General features: G+C 33.8%; 2 protein-coding genes across 2 annotated transcripts; one reads left to right on the top strand and one right to left on the bottom strand.

Moving 5' to 3' along the window:
• The first annotated feature begins 4,805 nt into the window (after positions 1-4,805).
• LOC18048142 (heat shock protein 83) lies at positions 4,806-8,116 on the top strand. Its single transcript, XM_006439422.2, has 4 exons — positions 4,806-5,286; positions 5,413-5,554; positions 5,668-5,948; positions 6,547-8,116. The coding sequence occupies exons 1-4, from the start codon at positions 5,149-5,151 to the stop codon at positions 8,092-8,094; spliced, it is 2,109 nt and encodes a 702-aa protein (XP_006439485.1). The 5' UTR covers positions 4,806-5,148; the 3' UTR covers positions 8,095-8,116.
• A 2,555-nt stretch (positions 8,117-10,671) lies between these two features.
• Positions 10,672-19,337, bottom strand: LOC18048141 (transcription factor MYB16). Its single transcript, XM_006439421.2, has 9 exons — positions 19,205-19,337; positions 18,977-19,106; positions 17,735-18,410; positions 17,411-17,486; positions 12,352-12,407; positions 12,155-12,203; positions 11,736-12,018; positions 11,349-11,481; positions 10,672-11,004 (listed from the first exon to the last, which is right to left on the bottom strand). The coding sequence occupies exons 1-9, from the start codon at positions 19,335-19,337 to the stop codon at positions 10,927-10,929; spliced, it is 1,614 nt and encodes a 537-aa protein (XP_006439484.2). The 3' UTR covers positions 10,672-10,926.
• Between the last annotated feature and the right edge of the window lie 916 nt (positions 19,338-20,253).

Here is a 20,253-nt window from a genome sequence, read left to right as displayed (position 1 = left end):
TATTGAAAGCCCTTAAATTTAATATTATCTCAAAATATCGTTAAAAATTTGCATGCACGCATTGTCAAGATGAATAATGTCTTGTCTCACCACTCTTTCTTGGTCAAACTGGGGATTATTGTAACGCTAATACTAAGTTATATGTATGTAACTTATAACACTCTTATATAAATAGTGAATAATACAGGTCTACTCACTATTTATATGAGACAATTGTAAGTTACGTGCATGTAACTTAAGAAAGATCCTTATTATAATTGTGCATACGTACAATCTCGGATAATCATGTTGAATTTGTTTTTAAAGAATTCTAATAATAACTCTGCCACACAAAATTTCTTTTAATTTTAATATCAATCGTTTTTCAAAAAAAAAAAAATCTTAATAGGTGAGACCGTGAGAGGAGCATAAGCTGACAAAAAAGAGAGAGAGATTATTAATTATCTAAAAGGGCTTTTAGGACCCGGGCGGTTGTGGTCACGGGATGTTTGCAACGCTCTTTTAACTTTCCCACGTCATAGTCATAAATCATATGCATTAGATTTTACGAGAAGCCCTTTTGGGTGAGCGGACAAAGATAGAACGACGGCGAGTGGGCTTCTAGTCCATTACACTTGGCCAGCAAGATTTAACTCGGTGACGAAGAAACTGCACATATTATTTTGCGTTTTTCTTTTTAATTTATTTTCGTGATGAAGAAACTTTACATCCTAAACGCAGATTACTTCAGCTAGTGAATGTAAAGGTGCATTTAAACAGTATAATAAGATCAATGATCTGCTGCAGGAGGTTTAGGTTGCAACTATTTTTCACAGAAACTTTTATCTTTCGGACCCAGCTGTAACTGAGAATGCGGTCCGGTCCATTCAAATGAAATAGGCCTGAGTAGTTTTGGGTTCTTACGGACTATGGCTTGAACGATGGACATGGACCTCAGGCCACAAACCCAAGGCCTATTAGAGGCAAAAGTGAGCCTTTGACACCCTCAAAATTTCTCACCGAACTCCTTTTTCCATTGAAAATTATTTAAGTAATCAATGAGAAATTGATTTTATTTTATTTTATTTTAAATAAAATTTCAGTTAAATAATTAATTAAAATTATTATTATAAAAATTATTTAAATCAACCCAATTTCCTAATTTATATTTATATTTCAAATTTAATTGAAAATTTTTTAAGGGTTAGATTTATGGAGATATAAATTATATAATAAAAAAAAGTAATTGAAGATTCTAAGATTTTATGTATTTTACTTTAAAATATTATGGGAAGATGATTAATTTAATATATGAGTTTGTATTTTGTAAATTAAATAGAGGGCATTTAAGAAAATAAAATTCAAAAGGAGTGTCATAAAGATTGCAAAGTAGTTAAAAGCTGCACTCTAGAGGCAAATGTTTGAATGTTTGATAGTTAACAAATCCAAATAAAGGTATAAACAAAGTAGACCATCAGCAACTCATGCACCCAATGTGCATGAGTTCAAGTCCCAGCAATGGTTGAGACTCGGCTCCCTTTTTAAATAGAGATTTTTTTGGCTTCTCGTTTTAGGAGTAGAGTAGATTTTTTTTCAGTATTAAGTGAGGGTCGTTGTTCGAGCTATGTCATACTATAATCATATAAAAAAAACTCGTTTTCTTTATTTACCCGTTAAAATTATATAAAGGTCATAAAATCTCCAATGAAACCCTTTAATTCAAAAAATAACCTTGATCTCCTCTTCGGTAAACCGGTTGAGCGTTAACCCCTCTCTCATCATCTTGCTTTGCTCGCCCTTTTTGGATTGTCCTTCTATCTTATTCTCTTCCTTTTCTCCTCCATGGCCATTTTGGCTTTGTGCGTCACTTTCAAAGGTTCCAAGTGTCCTTGATTTAGACAAGTGATTATTTTGTGCATTGACTTGGAACTTTTGAATTTGATCTGGACAATGATGATCCTGGTATTCTTGTTTGCTTTCGCCTTGCTGAAGCTTTTAGCGGCCGGGTGTTTGTGTGTGTGTATAAATGGCACTTGGGTGCATTTGGTAACGCTTTTTTGTTAGGTGTTTTCAGTTTCTCATAAATGAAAAATATAAAAAATGTTTAGTTAAGTCATTTTTTGATATATAGTAAAAAAAAAAAAAACAACAAAAAATTTTCATTTTTTAACTTCTGTAAAGAAATCTCAAAAACGCTAAATTGGCATTCTTGCGTCTTTGGAGAGCAAGTTAAAACAAAGTAAGGCAAAAAGTCATTTCGAGCCCACCATTGGTATTTGTTAAATTATTATTTTATTCATTTTTTAGTCAATTTTACTTCCACCTTATCTTTTTTTTTTTTTTAAAAAAAAAAAAACCACTTTTACGATTATACTATTTTTACAATTACACATTATCTTCTTCTTCGTCTTCTTCTCCACTATACCGCTAAACATGGCCTTCTTTTTCTTCTTCATTGTACCAAGCAACAAGATCCAAGTACCTTTTTTTTTTTTTGGAATTTTGTGGTTTTATTTATTGTGCATTAAAATTTTTATTATTTTCTATTATATCAAATATAAGATGAAGAACCCTCTTTTTTGTTGTAATTTTTACATAATAAGAATGAATAATGGTGGCTTTATTTAAATTATTTTATTTAAGTTCATATATGCTTGTGTATTTTTTGCATTTTAAGCATATACGACTTCTTGTCTTTTAGTCTTAACTGGATCTACTAGTCGTGATTTTATCTTATACTTATCTGATGTTAAGTAGTCTTCTTGAATTACCCAAATCTTTTTGGTAATATGACAGATTGTTCAAAGAATTTTAAGTAGAAAATATAATATTCGAAGAAAAGAATGAAGGTAGAGCATTGGTGGATTTCACCCAATCCATATCAAATCCATCATTTTACAAATTGGTTTGCAAATTAAAAAATTTTTAATTATGCTCATTCTATGAAGTAATTAGATAAAAAAATCTAATATTAAAATAATTTTGCTACCAATCAAATTAAAAATTGAATAAGATTTAAACAAATTAAGTGTTTAAATAAAGTTAGAATAATACATCCAAAGTCTCAAAATATAACACATTGAAAAGAAAAAAAAATCTCATTTATTCAAATTAATACATGAAAATTAACAAAAATTATAAAAATTAACTAAAATCAACTGTTTGGAGAGCTATATTTGTTTATTTAATTATTCAATTGTTTAATTATGTTTATTATATATTATTATTGGATAAGATATGTATAGTGTTAATATAACTACATTTTAACTTATTTATTTATTATTAAGTAGTAATGCCACTTTTACAAATTTTATTTTTTAATAAATAAATAATTTTTTTTTTTTTGTGGAATTCGCCTATTTTTGCGGATTTACAAAAGTAAATTCATATCCAATCCACCGATTGTAGATTTTTAAATTTTCAATCCAATCCACCAATCCACAAATCGAATTTTTACAGATAAATTGTTTGCAGATTAAACGGATTGATCGAGTCGGATTAGATTTTGAACACCCTTATTTAATTAGACACACTTAATTTCATTGAAGGTTAAAATAAAACAAATACTTAAAAAGAGCTTTTAAGAGGAATTTGAAGGGCGCCAACAGTCCAATGATTTTGTTTAATTAGTTGAAATTACAAAACAAGACAATGGGAAGTCTTTTTCAACACTCCATTTGAGAGCCAAATAATTGTTTTGTCTTAGAGAACATGGAAAAAGTAATATAGCATAAGTTTCTAGTAGCAACCGTGAAACGAAACTGTCAACTATTTCATAAAAATTTGCGATTAATTAAACAATTGTAATAGTTTACATTTGAGAGAAACAAATTTGAGAAAGAGAATACTCACACTAATTTAAGAATTTTTGTTTCTTGAACTTGCAGCAATCAATTTCTTTGAATAAATTTCATAATTTGGTAAGTTATGCACCTTCTCTAAGTTAATCTTTTAGTTCTAGTCCCTCGAGATCCATCTGTTTGCAAAATTTCCAAACGGGAAATTGCGGCAGCTCCTGCAGGACCTGTACGGACAATTAGGCACAAAGAGTTTTATTGGAAAAGGAGAAAGAGTGAAGGCTATTTATGTAATTATATGGGTATTTATAGAAGTATTTTAAATTGTGCATTTTTTTTACGCGGTTAGGTTAGTGGTGTGATTTTTTCAAAATTTTAGAGGGATGTTAGAAGTTCCGCTCTTAAGAAAAAAAAAAATCAAAATAACTTAAGAGTATAGCTTTTAAGGCTCTTTAGAATTGTTACAACGCCCTTTTAAATTTATTTCCTAAAATACTTTATTCTAATTTATAAAATATAGACTTATATATTAAAATCAACAATCTTCTTATAAAATTATACTCTTAAAAATTATTTTTTTAATAATTTTTACTTAAAAAATACATGCATATCTTAAAACTTTTTTAAAATTTTTCTTTCTATCGTATAATTTCTCTCTCTAAAAATTTAAACTCTTATAATTTTTTTTTAAAAAAATATTTTTTTTAATTTAATTAAAAATAAATAAGAATTATGAACTCATATGGATTTAAAAATTTTGTTGAAATAATAATTTACTCAAGTATTCAATTAAAATTTTATTTAAAAATAAATAAATAAATTTATTTTTTGATTATTTGAGTAATTTGAAAAAAAAAAAAAGGTTATTTGAGGTGTAAAAGGCGAACTCTTAACCTAACGTCCCGTTCGATAATTGATAGTGTCGTATGCTTACAAAAAAATAATATTATGCCGGGTGTGAAAAATAACGCAGACAATTTCACCAAAAACTTATACGGGAAATACGACATCTTAAAACGAAGAGTCGCGAGTGTCAAAAGGGAATTTCAAAAGGAAAATCAAAAGATGAAGAAGAGTCTAGACCCCGCGAAAACGGACTCCAAAACATTCCAGGCACTGATGACTAAGAATCCTGATTCGTTGAGAAAAGAAGCTCCCAGAACCTCTCAGCTCCCCTATAAAAATGCCAGCTCGTACCGTCCTTTCCCATCGTCAAGTAGAAGCACTGTCTTGAGTTTTCCAATAGAAATCATCAAATCAGTTCGTACTCCTACTTCTTCAGCAAACAGCAAACGGCATTTGTATTCGCTCGTTTTCGTTTTGCTCTGTTTCTTTTTGAACGTTTGGAGTTTTTGAGTCTGGTCGGGAAACAATGGCTGACGTGCACATGGGAGAAACCGAGACCTTCGCTTTTCAGGCTGAGATTAATCAGCTTTTAAGCTTGATCATCAATACTTTTTACAGCAACAAAGAGATTTTCCTTCGTGAACTCATCAGCAACTCCTCTGATGTACGTATTTTATACACGGCGCCTTCATTTCTTGATTGAAGTTTGATTTGTTTTGTTTAAATTTTTATTTAATGATCTTTGGAGCCCTCGGTTCACTGAGATTGAATTGTGTTGTTAATTTTTTAGGCGCTTGATAAGATCAGATTTGAGAGCTTAACCGACAAGAGCAAGCTCGATGCTCAGCCAGAGCTTTTCATCAGAATTGTTCCTGACAAAGCCAACAAGGCACTATCAATCATCGATAGCGGCGTTGGCATGACCAAAGCAGGTACCTTCATTAGCTAACAAGCCGACTCTGTTAGAATATTTCTTTTTAAAACAAAAAAGAAAAAAAAAAGTTTCTGATGAATAATAAATAATCTGTATTTTGTCTGCTATTAGATTTGGTGAATAACTTGGGAACAATTGCGAGGTCCGGAACAAAGGAGTTTATGGAGGCATTACAGGCGGGTGCTGACGTAAGCATGATTGGGCAGTTTGGTGTCGGGTTCTACTCTGCTTATTTGGTGGCGGAGAAGGTTATTGTGACGACTAAACACAATGATGATGAACAATACGTTTGGGAGTCGCAGGCCGGTGGATCTTTCACTGTTACTAGAGATGTTAGCGGTGAGCCTCTGGGCAGAGGAACCAAAATCACGCTCTTCCTCAAGGAGGACCAGGTAAGAATCTTACCAAAATGCCTTCAATTGGAATTGGTTGTTAATCGTCAATGCTTACTCTATTATGATTTATGATGATCATATGGAACATATGTTTCGACGCAGTTATGTTTCGTGATCTTCGGCTTTTATCTGAAACCAAGTTGCTTGTTGATTACTGAAATTTTAATTGTGGGATTAATATTATTTTGCTGATTTCATGCTGGAATTATATATGAAATATTTTTTGTACATTGGAACATAGGATTAGAGTTCTATGATAGCAGCTGAGTATTGACATTCAGAAATTGCGATGCTACTTGAGGTTTCATTATGCAAAAAACGTCAATGTCATTTTATGTTACGTTTTGCGGTTGTACTTGATTTAATATAGTTATGTGAAAATGTTGTTGATTTAAAACTTCAATGTAATTTTAATATAGGTTTTGTAGCTCTATTTGTTGATTTAATATTGGTATGTAGAAAATGCGCAAAAAAGTGGAATTGTTATTTTAATTGTTTTGTCCTATCCATGCCTGATTTACTTGGTGATTGGGTACTCTTCCTTATTTTTCTCTTTTCTTTTTTCTTTTTCTTTTTTAATGGGTGGCTACTGTAGTGCGAGTACCTGGAGGAAAGGAGAATTAAAGACCTTGTGAAGAAGCACTCTGAGTTTATCAGCTACCCCATCTATCTCTGGACCGAGAAAACTACTGAGAAAGAAGTGAGTGACGATGAGGAGGAGGAAACCAAGGAGGAGGAGGAAGGTGATGTGGAGGATGTTGATGAGGACAAAGAGAAGAAGGGCAAGAAGAAGAAGGTTAAGGAGGTGACCCATGAATGGCAACTCATCAACAAACAGAAACCCATCTGGCTGAGGAAACCAGAGGAGGTCACCAAGGAGGAATATGCCTCATTCTATAAGAGCCTCACTAATGACTGGGAGGACCACCTTGCTGTGAAGCACTTCTCAGTGGAAGGGCAGCTTGAGTTTAAGGCCATTCTCTTTGTTCCAAGGAGAGCTCCGTTTGACCTCTTTGACACAAGGAAGAAGTTGAACAACATCAAGCTCTATGTAAGGAGGGTGTTTATAATGGACAATTGTGAAGAGCTTATTCCCGAGTATCTTGGTTTTGTCAAGGGTGTTGTGGATTCTGATGATCTTCCACTTAACATTTCCCGTGAGACGCTGCAGCAAAACAAGATTCTCAAGGTCATCAGAAAGAACTTGGTGAAGAAGTGCATTGAGATGTTTAATGAGATAGCTGAGAATAAAGAAGACTACGCCAAATTTTACGATGCCTTCTCCAAGAACATCAAATTGGGGATTCATGAAGATAGTCAGAACAGGGCCAAACTTGCTGACTTGCTCAGATTTCACTCAACCAAGAGTGGTGATGAGATGACTAGCCTGAAGGACTATGTTACAAGGATGAAGGAGGGCCAAAAGGATATCTACTATATCACTGGTGAGAGTCGGAAGGCTGTCGAGAACTCTCCATTCCTCGAGAGACTCAAGAAGAAGGGCTACGAAGTGCTTTTCATGGTGGATGCCATTGATGAGTATGCTGTTGGTCAGTTGAAAGAGTATGATGGAAAGAAGCTTGTCTCAGCCACCAAAGAGGGGCTAAAACTGGAAGAAGATGATGAAGAGAAGAAGAAAAGGGAGGAAAAAAAGAAGTCTTTCGAGAACTTGTGCAAGACAATCAAGGAAATTCTTGGAGACAACGTGGAGAAAGTTGTTGTGTCTGACAGAATTGTAGACTCTCCTTGCTGTTTGGTCACCGGTGAGTATGGCTGGTCGGCGAACATGGAGAGGATAATGAAAGCTCAGGCTTTGAGAGATAGCAGCATGAGCTCATACATGTCAAGCAAAAAGACTATGGAAATAAATCCTGACAATGGCATAATGGAGGAGCTCAGAAAGAGAGCTGAGGTTGACAAGAATGACAAGTCAGTGAAGGATCTTGTCCTGCTGCTCTATGAGACTGCTCTGTTGACCTCTGGTTTCAGTCTGGATGATCCGAACACATTTGCTGCAAGGATTCACAGGATGCTCAAGTTGGGTCTGAGCATTGAAGAGGATGAGACTGCTGATGATGATGCTGAGATGCCACCATTGGAGGAGGAAGGAAATGAGGAGAGCAAGATGGAGGAAGTCGACTAAGGAGGGAGAGAGGGAACGCTTAGTGCGCAATGGAGTGATGGTATATAAAGTCTCATGGAAGTGGATTGACTTTTGGCTTTCTGCTTAGTTATTGGCTGTGGTTAGCTGAGTCTTGTTGAGTCTTGTGTATTTTCTTATGCCGTGTAAGATGATTACTCTTTAGTATAATAAAAAAAATAATAAATATTTAATGTTCTATTTTCTCGTCCCGTGTGTAGTTAATTGTTGTGCGCTCTGCATTTATTTGAATGGGGTTCTGTCAGCCATGTTATTTTTACCGTGAACGCCTTTTTTTTGGGTTCTATAGAACGCCTTGGACCGAAATTCCCAAATGATTCTGTCAGCTGTCGGTTAGATCTCTGATGTTTCCCATGGGCACCACTTTTGCTTGTATGCTAGTTTCATTTAAGGATTCTTGGAGCGGTATTTCCTAAGATGAGGTATATGGCCCAGAACAATATATAGCCGGTAGCCGGGGAGTAAGTTGTTACCGTGAACGCCTCAGCTTTATGCGTCGCATCAAAAAACCTAAGCTTTGGTTCTTGCATTCATGGCCTAGTACAAAAGTCTGACCTCGACAAACAGCAGTTTTGGATAACTCTCTTCTGAGTTTGTAAACCTGATGCTGTAAGGCCGATTGGTAATATGTCCGAAAGGACTGTAGTGCTATGGACATTAACGATATCCTATTACAGCCAGGATGGAGAGGCTGGAAAAGCAATATCCATTTTCTGCCAAAGGCTAGAAAATGCACATACTAGTGAATTTACATTTGCTGCTTTTCTGAAGGGTTATGCAAAGAAAGGCGATCCAAAGCATTAAATTCAGAGAAGGACAGACGACTACTTGTCGTGTGAGGATGACTGATGAATCAAATTAGCTTTTCCAGAAACGACTGCGTTTTGAGGCTATTAAAGCTTTGTTAGTTACTTAGTTCACGTGCTGCTCAGCTGGTTTATAATAGAAAACAGATTGGTCAAAACGACGGGGCTGTAGCGCGTTTTGAATAACAACTTAAGTAACCACGTGAGGAAGCATGTGATGAAGCCTGATTCAAGTTCGTTAAAGTTTGTTAACCACGTGTCAACAAACTGTACAATCTGGAAACTAAGCCAGCTATCAAAACAGGGTATAAAGGCTGTTTTTCGGGGATGGATAGAGGATGATTCTAGAGTCTTGCTGAGAGTGTTTTGTGAGAGAGAAAGTGTTATCTTGTTCTCTGTAAAATCTGTTGTAAGGCTCTGTAACGATTTCTATTGTCATTCAAAAAAACTCATCTTGAGGCTTCTCCCGTGGATGTAGGCTGAGCATTCTATGCACAGCTGAACCACGTAATATCTTGGTTTCTGTGGATTCTTGTTTTTAATTCTTGTTCTTGATTAATTCTTGTTGGTTTGCTGAGGTGTGATTTGATCTGTGCAACTTGAGTTGGTTTGATTACATGTATCTTGGGCAGTGATTAGTTTGTTGTGTTTAAGAGACAAGCTGTTCACTACATGTAGGGATATGGTATCTTGGACTTCAATTATATCAGGCTGTGTCTTCAATAGGATGGAGGAGGAAGCTCTCATTCCTTAACCAAGGATGCAGCCCAACAAGTGAGGTAACAATTCTGAGCATTTTACATGTTGCTGATTAATCAATGATCGAAAAGACAGTGGGTTCACCGCCTGTTCGTGAAAATGGGATGGTGTAGCAATAATCTTGTGATGAATGCTCTTGTTGAGAAGTATTTACTCGATGGTTATTTCAGGGAAGGAACACAAGTTTCTTGTGGGTTTTCTTTCACTGGCAAAGGTTTCCATCTTGGTCCAGAGATCATGGCTACCCTTTTGCAGGGCTGCACTGCAGATATCTGAAATTAGAGAAATAGATTTATGGCTGCTGATTAAGCACCAGTTTCTTCCCCATGTCGTCATCAAAAATTATCTACTTGACACGTACCCCTACGGGACCAGTTGAAGGCGGCTTTGAAATTTTCAAATGCATGTACGGAAATGGCGTTGAGCCAAATATGGAACATTTTGCATGCACGGTGGGTCTGTTGGAAAGGTCGGCGAGACTGGAAGAAGCAGAGGCTTTTATAGCAGCAATGCTGATAACGCCTGGTCCAGCTGTATTCAAACCCTGTTGGGTGCTTTTGGAATGTTGATGCAGTCGAAAGAGCATCGCAAGTGAACAAAATTTAAAGGGTTGAAAGGGATGTGGAGGTTGAAGGAGATAGTTTCGAGTTTATGGTCAATGATACGGGACATCAAGTGCCCGGTGGGATGAATGAACACAGTACACAGGAGATATGAGCCGTGATACATGTTCACGGATAATAGTTTGTTGAAAGCCAGAGTTACCAGTAGACATGGGCCTGCATGCAGTGCCATATTATGATGAGTGAATACATTTTCTATTTAAACTTCGTTCTCATTTATGTTCATCTCCTTGTATGGTTCTAAAAATAAAAAAATTTAAAAATGTCATCTTGTCAAAACCCACCTTTAGAATTGGAAACTAGCAGTGCAGGCACCATCATGCTCATAAAATAATATACAGGTCAAAAGGGAAATCTCAAATTGCACATGATTAATCATTTAATCTGTTGTAGATCATTTGTTGATATTGCGAGGAAAAATCAGTGTATGTATCATGAGCATCATTCCGATTTTGGTAGAGAATATAGTTATTCATCTCAATGCCATCAAAACCAAAATTAAATACATATATATAAAAAATCCCACAACCAGTCCCAAACAATGCAGCAATCAAAAAAAGACTGCTATACACTCAGCAATCTTGTAACCAAAATTCCTAAATCCCTCAAGATGCAGAACTCATCTCTCAAGGAAGATTTGAGCTTGCAGACCCTGCACCAAAACCACCGCCGCCACGACCAAACCCTGGCCTTCCACCAGGGCCCTGCACATAAGCAAATAAAGATGAATATAAAAGCAAAAGAAAACATGAATACAAAGTTTCCAATTTAAAACCCCATATTTTATAGTTAACTTGCAAACCTCAAGTCCTATTTACAAACAGTTTATTCCCTTGAATAGCATTGTGAGGGTGCAGATGAAATAAAAAAGAAATAAAACCCACTCTAAGACCTAGCATCTACTGTGAGTTATTGGTTTGATATTAACAACTCATCTAACTCTTAACCATTTTAACTTAAGAAACTCCAAACAACATAATTGAACATAATATATGATATATATAAGCACTCCAAGTAACAGTTCCTTAGTAAAAAGCAATAAAAATACCCTGAAAGATGGCTGATAGTCAGCAGGAGCTCCACCCTTGTCACCAAAATCACCACCTGCTCCTCGTGGAGCTCCGCGGTATCCATCTCGGTCACCAAATCTTCTCTCTCCACCATCGAAGCGTGGTGGGCCACTATTGTTGTACAATCAACAAAAGGGGAAAAACAAAAATCAACACATTACTGCCAATGCAATAAACATAATACCCCAAATCTCAGCAGAAAAGCATTTCCTACTCATCCTAACTCAGGGGTAGTGATATTTAAACAATAGGAATGTGCAACATAGTCAGAAGAAAGAAAGAAAATCACTTGACAAAGTGACAGAAATATACTAAATAGAAGAGTAAAATAATTAATTAAGCAGCAAAAAAAAGACAAATTATACCGTGGGCGATCACCCCCTGGGCCACCAAAAGGACGACCACCTGCGGGCTTGGCCTGTTTCTTCAAAGTGGCGGGGACAATTTCAGAAGGAAGATTGAGGTAACCTCTGAGGAACTCAATGCCTTCATTGGTAAGGTACCAGTAATAATGCATCCAGGCAAAGGTCTCGCGGACGTACTCCTTTGACTTGAAGCTCTGCATCAACTTAATCACCTGTAGATTCGGGACATCGATTTCTGGGTGCTTTGCCAAATTGTAGTCTTTCTTTGCGTAGCACACACCCTCTACATACACCACAATTGAAAAAAAAAATTCAAATATCAATATTAATCCATAATTAAGTAATTGAACTTAAAAGAATAATACATAAAATTAATTAATTCAAGATAAAATATTAAATTTACGCAGGCATTTGTGTACCTTGGAAGAGGTACTTGGAGATCTCACGGCGGTTCTTCTCTGGAATGATCTAAAGATGATAAAACGAGGCAATACAACTTTGAATCTCTTAAGGTTTCTTGTTCCAAGATGTAAATTTCTCGGAAGCCAAACAGCAACAACAAGATAAAACTTCAGATAGATAGATAGATAGAGAGAGAGAGACACGCTGCACTTACCATGATTGCGATGAAGAGGTGATGATTGAGAAAAGAGGCGGCAAAGAAGAACAAATCTCACACTCTTATCGCTTCTGTAGCACCAAAACCCTAGCTTTCTTGACGTATGTTTTGTTTTTCTTCTTATAGATTCTCTCCTTACTGCTCATTTTGGGTTTCGGGGCCGAATTGCGCCTATTTTGGAACCGAGGAAATCTAAATGCATCTCCCTTATTTCTAAATACATTATAGTAAGTGGTGTAATTGGACAATTTCACACTTGGGCCCAATCTGTCTCTCAACTGTTTTGCTTTCTTAATTAAATATAAGACCTTATAAGAAATATAAATATAATACATTTCACATTCTTCTTAAAAAAGAAGAATTTAATTTATCTTTTTTTATGAGTAAGACAGAGTTACAAACTCTTGTAAAAATTAATTGTGTACAAACTGATGTAATATAATTAAATTGATTATATTAAATATCTCGTAACTCATATGATTTATTTTATCTTTTTTATTTTCATATAACCAATAAATTAATGTCACATCAATTTATACAAAATACTTCGGTACATGAGTTATAATTCTATCATCACTCTTTTTTAATCTATGATGGTGACATTTTCACCTTGTACTTTTTGTAAATTCAACCTACTTATGGAGAATAAATATAAAAAGTGCGCAAAATTGTTTAAAATTAAAAAATAATTTGAATTTAATTAATTAATTATATCATCTATCCTAATTTATGTTTTTGTGACTTATATTTTTTTAATTATTTTGAGTATTAAGATTGCTTTAGCCTAAGTTGAAATAGACTATTTTATCCTTATGAGGTAAAAGTACCAAAACTTTACATTTAACATCAATATTTTTAAATTTTCATACAATTTTCATTGTTTCTAAATGATGAGTCAATAGTACTTTATTAATATGATTATTAATCTTTAATTATACTAACATAATATCTTTATGATATAATATTCATGTAAATTATTGGATTTTTAAACATGTAGTGCATATTTGGTATGCAGCATTGCATAGCACTTCTTGGTGGGTCCTTGTCTTGATTGAAATAAACCCATGTTGGGCATTTGAAATGGAATGCATTTCGTAGCATTAACTAATAGGAGCCGGCTAAGTTACATTTAACGTAACTTATGCCAGGCACAGCAACAGTAATGGGGCCCACCACTGTACATTATTGCTGTATCTGGCACATAAAATTGTGAATCTTAAAACTTTGACCATAAGTTAACGCAAATAGTGACGGTTTTAATGGCACAGAAAAATGACATCAACAGATACCGAACTATGAAGGCCAATAGTGGTTTATGGTTGCCCACAACGGCCGTGGGTGAGTAATTTTATTTTTATTTTTACATTTAAAAATAAAATAATAAATACAAATTACAGTTATAAACTATTAATTTAATATAAACATACTATCATATATAATGCTATACAATATAACATCAAACAACAATATAACATCAAATATTGTACAGCACTAATATAATACAACGTTAGTGCAATACAACTTAATACAACACACCTTACATTAAGTAATGTAATACATTATAATGCAATAGAATGTACTAAATAGACCCATAGGATACTAAATAAAAAGGTGGTAAATAATTAGATACAATAACACATATTTCATGTTATAATGATAAAATAGTCAAATAAAACTTATGTTAAAACAATCTTAATAGCCAAGCATATTTGAGCAACATAAGTAAGAACAAAAAGTTATAAGAATTAATTAATTAATTAATTGTATAATGAAAAATTATTGTAGTATATTTTAGAATTGGGGTGGTAATATCCATACCTTTTTCTTTATAGATTTTATCATTTAAGCCTCTGCTTTTTATTTATCATCATCGGCGTCGTCAATCCAAAAGAGGTGCCTTTGGTAGCAAGATAAATACATGAGATCGGACTCCTATTTTTGGACCATCTTGGAATTGGTACAGAAAGCATGTGGTTTTGACATGGGACCATAATTTAATCTTAAATGATAATCACATAGGAATTTTGTACCAATTCCAAGATGGTCCAAACATGGGAGTCCGACCTCATGTATTTATCGTTGCTACCAAAGCACCTTTTTTGGATTGTTCTCTCTAATGGTTCATGATAATCTTAGCTTCACGTACCAGAATTGAAGTGAATCACCGGGGGAATCTGAATAATTGCTATTAGTATCTTTTCCCCAATAAAGATATTAGTCCCCGTGGAAAGTTTGTCATTAGGCGTAATGAGGAAAGTGACGATGTCATCATAAGAAAATTTTCACAGTTTCACTTGTTTGCAAATATTATCGAATCATAATTGAGAATTCTCACCATCTTGCAATGCAACCCCATGTTGTACTACGGGCGGGTTTGGCACCCCTCATTAGCCCTCATTGCATTAGCTAAACATGGGGTTGCATTGGCGGCAGCGAGTGGCTGCATTACGGTGCATTATAATGCAATCACTTGCTGTATTAGCTAAATCGGAGTGTAAATTGGGTTTAGCTAATACGGTTGTGGCCGCATTAGCTAGTTTTTTTTTTTAACTTGATAATAATTATAAATAAATATAATTTTTTAATATAATATAATATTAATTTTTATTTTTACATTATAATTTTTAATATGAATTAATTAATATACAATTTATTATTCAATAATATTATATATTTTTTAATTTTTATTATATTAAAAATGTCACTAAATAATGTATTATTTAATTATATTATAATAATTAATAGATAAAATTGATTAATATTTAATAAGTTAATATAATTAATAATAAATATTTAAATTTGAATAAATTTGAATAATATTAATTTTAAATTAATATAATATAAATAATTATATAAAATATTATTATATATACTACAAAACTTTCACTTGGATTATTTAGCACAATTCATTTTGTTAGTAAATATGTTACAACAATTGTATCACTTTATTATTTTGTGGTATGTATAAACTTTTATTTTATCATCCTAAAATGACTTTTGGACTAATCTTATAGGTTTTAAATATTTATTTATGTTGTTATATTATTAAGAGATTATTTGTTTTGATCTTTATTTCAATAGTTATTATATATTAGAAAATACTGAAAATAAATTATACGCTTCCAAAAATTTAAGGCTATAAACTTCGATCTTTACGAAGAATTGTGAGATTTTTTAACATGTATAATAAAAAAGTTAAATTTTTAAAATTTAAGACTTCTATATTTTGTATTTTTCTAAGTACTAATATTTTTTAAAAAATATATAATTTAAATTAATCACAAAAAATTAATACAGTGCAATGTAGTACCAAACATTGTACAAAATTATTATAATAAAATGTTAATGTAATACAAAATAATATAATACAATGTACCAAGCGCACCCTGTGTTGTGTAATAGCATAATACTTTTATTACACCACATGATGTGAACTAACTCTAACAAAATAATGACCATCTATCTATCTCTATATCTATATCTATATCTACACACAGATTTTAATACATCAACCGACTACGAAAAGTACAGTTTCTAAACGTATTAAAATTCATGATCATTTCATTTCCAATAAGCACAACATAACAACTTACAGACAGGATAACAGCATCCACACATACCTACATAGATAGGGTGTTCGATTGGCTTCTGTCAAATCAGTGTAACTCGTACAAAGTGATTTTATTATATGGCTTAGCCAGTGGCCGACCAAAGAGTATGGTTATGGTGGTGCATATATTCTGTATAACAAGCAACCTTTTGGATGAATTCGACGATATTCACTTGCCGTCAAAACAAATCTTGTGGTACCTGTCAAAATAAATAAATAAAGATTGCGCTTTAGTTTCTTTCGTAATCCAATCTTTTAGTTTTAGAGGAAGAGGGGAAAAAAACCTTCGTAGATTTGGATTTTGAGCTTCCAAATGTAGTATTGTTCATTTTAAGTAACACGTTTCACGATTCTAGAGAAGTTTCTAGTCAAAAGATGGCAAGTTTATTTGTCATTAACGATTCCGAAAATCGATTCAAAAAATCATCTCCATACACCAGGAATATGCTTGCACAAAATTAATCTGAACCAGCCAATTTTCGATCCGTTAATGTCATGTATATCTGCAAACCGTACTGATAGTTCATATATAGTTGCTCTAACAATTATGCGTAAGAGTTATAAAAAAGCAAAAGGTGCCCTAAACTTGAACACATGTTATATAATTTAAATCTATTAATATCAAACTGTTATTACATGTGGCAGTTTTAATGCACATGATCATTAATAACCGCCCGAATCCTAAATTTGGTTTTTTTTTTTTTTATAAAAAAAAAATTACATGTAAAAAATTCTTTGGATGAGTCGATAAACACCTTCTCCTCCTATTCATAAAGTACAGGATAAGTCTTCTTGTAATTTATAAGAGTAAATTTTCTTAATTAGAACTGAAAGTAGAAATTGCTTTCAACTGCTATGTAAATTCTTTTTTTTTTTTTATCAATTAATCAAACTGTACACGCACAAAAGTACATATATACAAACCGATAATAACAGGTACATTGCACGAAGATTGGTACATGACGATATATTATAATTTGCATAAACATATCATTATTTTAAAATTTGACAAGTAGGCCGTCATCATCAGTTTTAAATTTCAGTTACATAATCGAAAGAAATACTGAGTTTCCTTTGAACTGATATATGCATATTACACCAAACTGTATAGTGCGGGTATATACATAATTTTTCATTGCCTTGAAGAGTAACTTAACCCAGTCATAATCAATTAAAATTTTGTTCATCTGTTCACTCGTGTGTGTGTGTGTGTGTTTATTGAAAGACAGCCCATGCATATTAATCTATATGCCATACGCAACTGGCAAAAAAAAAAAAATTATTTCTATTATTGAAAGTTTGAAACCACCAAAAACACTCATGATCCCACATGCAACCTTTTAAATTTATCACAATTTCCCAATATGGTTATTAATCAATGAAAAGCCTAGAAAAGTGCAAAAGCAAACCATTGATATCATTGAACACGATGACACACACTCACACACAAAGTAAAAGGGATAAATGGTTTCTCATCAGAATCAAACATTGCTTGTTGCATTGCTTTTATTCTTTCCCTATTCTGTTTCGAAACACCGAAAAAAATTAAACATTGTTTACATACTTTATGTCAAATTTCCTCACATTTCACAATCTCGCCAATCAAAGTCACAAAAAGCGGAAAACAATAAAACAAACTTTTTTCAAAAGTCTGGAAGATTTTTAAAGCTCTCCCTAGAAATCAAACAATAAGAGTCAGAGGGATAGTTTAATTTGATCACCATCGCTAATAATTTATTATAGAGATGAAGGGAAAGAAGAAAGTGTAGCTTCTGTATTTGATGAAGGTGGTGCAATGTCATCCCCACCAAGTGGTCCTTCAACATTATCCCAGAATAGAAAGCTTGAATGCTGAGACTCAACCCATTCATTTAGCTCTTGCCTTTGCATCTGCAAGCAATCAAGTGCTATCTGATCTCCTTCTTCATCCATGCTACAAGATTGCACCTGATCCATGGGCACCATTGTTTCCATGTTCTCTATTAATGGTGGCAGATAATGATGATGGTGATTATCAATGCCACTAGTAAAAGAAGTTGAAGGAGGGAGCGCTTGTGCTTGAACTTGTTGCTGATGATTAGTATTCCATGTTTCATTATTCAAGCTTGCAGCTGATTCATGAAATAGATGATCCCCTCTTACACTGTGATCAGTAATCGCATCAAGTGGAGTAGGATCGAACATGAAGAGAGGGCATTGGGAAGAGAATAGGGTTTCTTGAAGTGATGGTCTGGTAGTTGTTAAATCTTGATTATTCAGTAAGTCTAGTTGGTTTGAGGCATAATTTACTTGGGAATGCTCAGTAGCACTGCTAGGTGTGTTGGTGGTGGTGGAAGGAGGAGGCACCGTCGAAGGCTTTCGTATCTTCTTTTTGATCCATGAATTCCAATAGTTCTTTATTTCGTTGTCCGTTCTTCCCGGCAAGTGACTTGCAATATGCGCCCATCTACAATTCCCCTCAAGCATATTAATTAGAGATTAAACAACATCGAGAAAGCAAGAGATCATTAAACTAATAGAATGCTTCGTTTTGGAGCAAGTAATTAAAAAGGATGATTAAGAGCAAAGAACAAATTAATGACTAATTTAAATGCTTAAGAAATGAAAGTGAGAATGCAAAAGACATATGATTTAAGTAATTTCAACTGACCAACTGTGTTAACAACCTCCGATATTGCCTTTATAACCTCCTCCATAATGCCTGATAGCTGCTTTAGTTAGCAACTACTTAATTTAACATTGAGAGGGTTGCTTTGGGACATTACTAATTTTAGTAACAGAACATAAAGTTGAACCCTAGTTATCTATCATAATTTGCATTGAAGAAAAAACCCACAAAAATATGTGGTTTTATATTTCTCATTTGAACTGAAATTGAACTCTTAAGATTTTTGAAGTACCGTGCATCAGTAACTGTAATTGACCAACTGACAACTGTGTAGTTTGGAGAAAATAAATTACTTTTTAATGGAGAGTTGTGTAGGTAGCATAAAATTTTCTTAAAGTTAAAACCTGTTTCCTACAACACTATGAAGGCTAATAATCAGCTTCTCCTCCTCAGGAGTAAATCTTCCTCTTCTGATATCCGGCCTCAAATAATTTATCCATCTTAACCGACAACTCTTACCGCATCTTTGAAGGCCTGCAAAATTATTAAGTCAATGATTATAGACCAATCAATCAATTAACTACAAGCAGATTAGGGTTATGCAGACAGAGGAAGAAATAGAGCACGCTGACCAGCTTTTTCAGGCACTTCACTCCAACAACCATAGCCATGAGTGGTGATATATCTGATGAGCTTTTCGTCTTCCTCGGGTGACCAAAGGCCTCTCTTCACCTTCTGTTGATTGCAACAAGAGTGGTGACCCATAATTAAGTTAATTAATAAGCCTTTTCTCTTGTTCAATTAATCCTCTCCTTCTATATATGACAGAATTCTCTTCTGTGTGTCCTGTGCAGGAGTTGCAAATAGGATTTGCTCATTTGCAACAAGTGAGGTCTCTCTCTCTCTCTCCCTCCATTTAAAAATTAATACAAGTCATATAGGTGCCGACATTAAAACCAGATGGGGTCCATCAAGGGACCCGGATTTTCATCTAACCCTAAAACGACATTTCATCGATCGATCAGCTTTTTCCTAATTAATTATCTCATAGGCTGTCATAGTGTAACTATTTTCTACGTAGACTTTGTATTACGTAACCATTTTTCACGTACCCAACGTTGCCTGTTGTTTCCGGACCTCTCTGTCTATTTTACACACTGTTTTAATCCTGACACGTCATCATCCTCCATGGAAACACTTTAACCTGCGCCCTACTGGGTACCATTCAGAAGAACAATCGGATTCTCTGTTCTTTTCATTTTTCCTAAAAAGATATAGGGCAACGGCGGATTGTTAATTGCGTATAGCTATAAAATCCATTGAGACTTGTATTCAATTAGTGAATGTAAAAGTGGAGATTCTCTTTTTTTATGTGCCAAAACAAATTCCTTGTTGGAAGAAAAAAAAGAAAAATCGCTTATGATATACTTGGCGAATATAGAGGGATCATAGACATTAAAATTACTTTGAAATTAAGGTCTGGCTCCAGTAATAAGGAGCTGCTTTCCTTAACCTGAGCTGAGGTACTGATTTAAATTTTAATAAGTGTGTGGCTTAATATAAAAACAACACATAATGTATTATTTATAAGTATATGGTCTGTTCCCTTTGAAAGGAAATATTAATGATGAGTGTTCAATTATCAATATCCCTTAAAAATTGCATCTAAAGAAAAATATTC

The sequence above is a fragment of the Citrus clementina genome, unplaced genomic scaffold (assembly GCF_000493195.1).
Source record: "Citrus clementina cultivar Clemenules unplaced genomic scaffold, Citrus_clementina_v1.0 scaffold_3, whole genome shotgun sequence".
Taxonomy (NCBI): Eukaryota; Viridiplantae; Streptophyta; class Magnoliopsida; order Sapindales; family Rutaceae; genus Citrus; species Citrus x clementina.
This window is presented reverse-complemented; position numbering and strand designations above follow the sequence as displayed.

Bases quoted from the DNA above. Each gene is read 5' to 3' on its own strand.
- LOC18048142 (XM_006439422.2), top strand. From the start codon at position 5,149: ATGGCTGACGTGCACATGGGAGAAACCGAGACCTTCGCTTTTCAGGCT. The intron at 5,287-5,412 runs GTACGTATTTTA...TTAATTTTTTAG, and splicing joins TCATCAGCAACTCCTCTGAT to GCGCTTGATAAGATCAGATT. The intron at 5,949-6,546 runs GTAAGAATCTTA...TGGCTACTGTAG, and splicing joins TCTTCCTCAAGGAGGACCAG to TGCGAGTACCTGGAGGAAAG.
- LOC18048141 (XM_006439421.2), bottom strand. From the start codon at position 19,337: ATGGGTCACCACTCTTGTTGCAATCAACAGAAGGTGAAGAGAGGCCTT. The intron at 17,487-17,734 runs GCTACACTTTCT...GTTTCGAAACAG, and splicing joins CACCTTCATCAAATACAGAA to AATAGGGAAAGAATAAAAGC. The intron at 11,005-11,348 runs GTATTTTTATTG...GCTTATGTGCAG, and splicing joins ACTATCAGCCATCTTTCAGG to GGCCCTGGTGGAAGGCCAGG.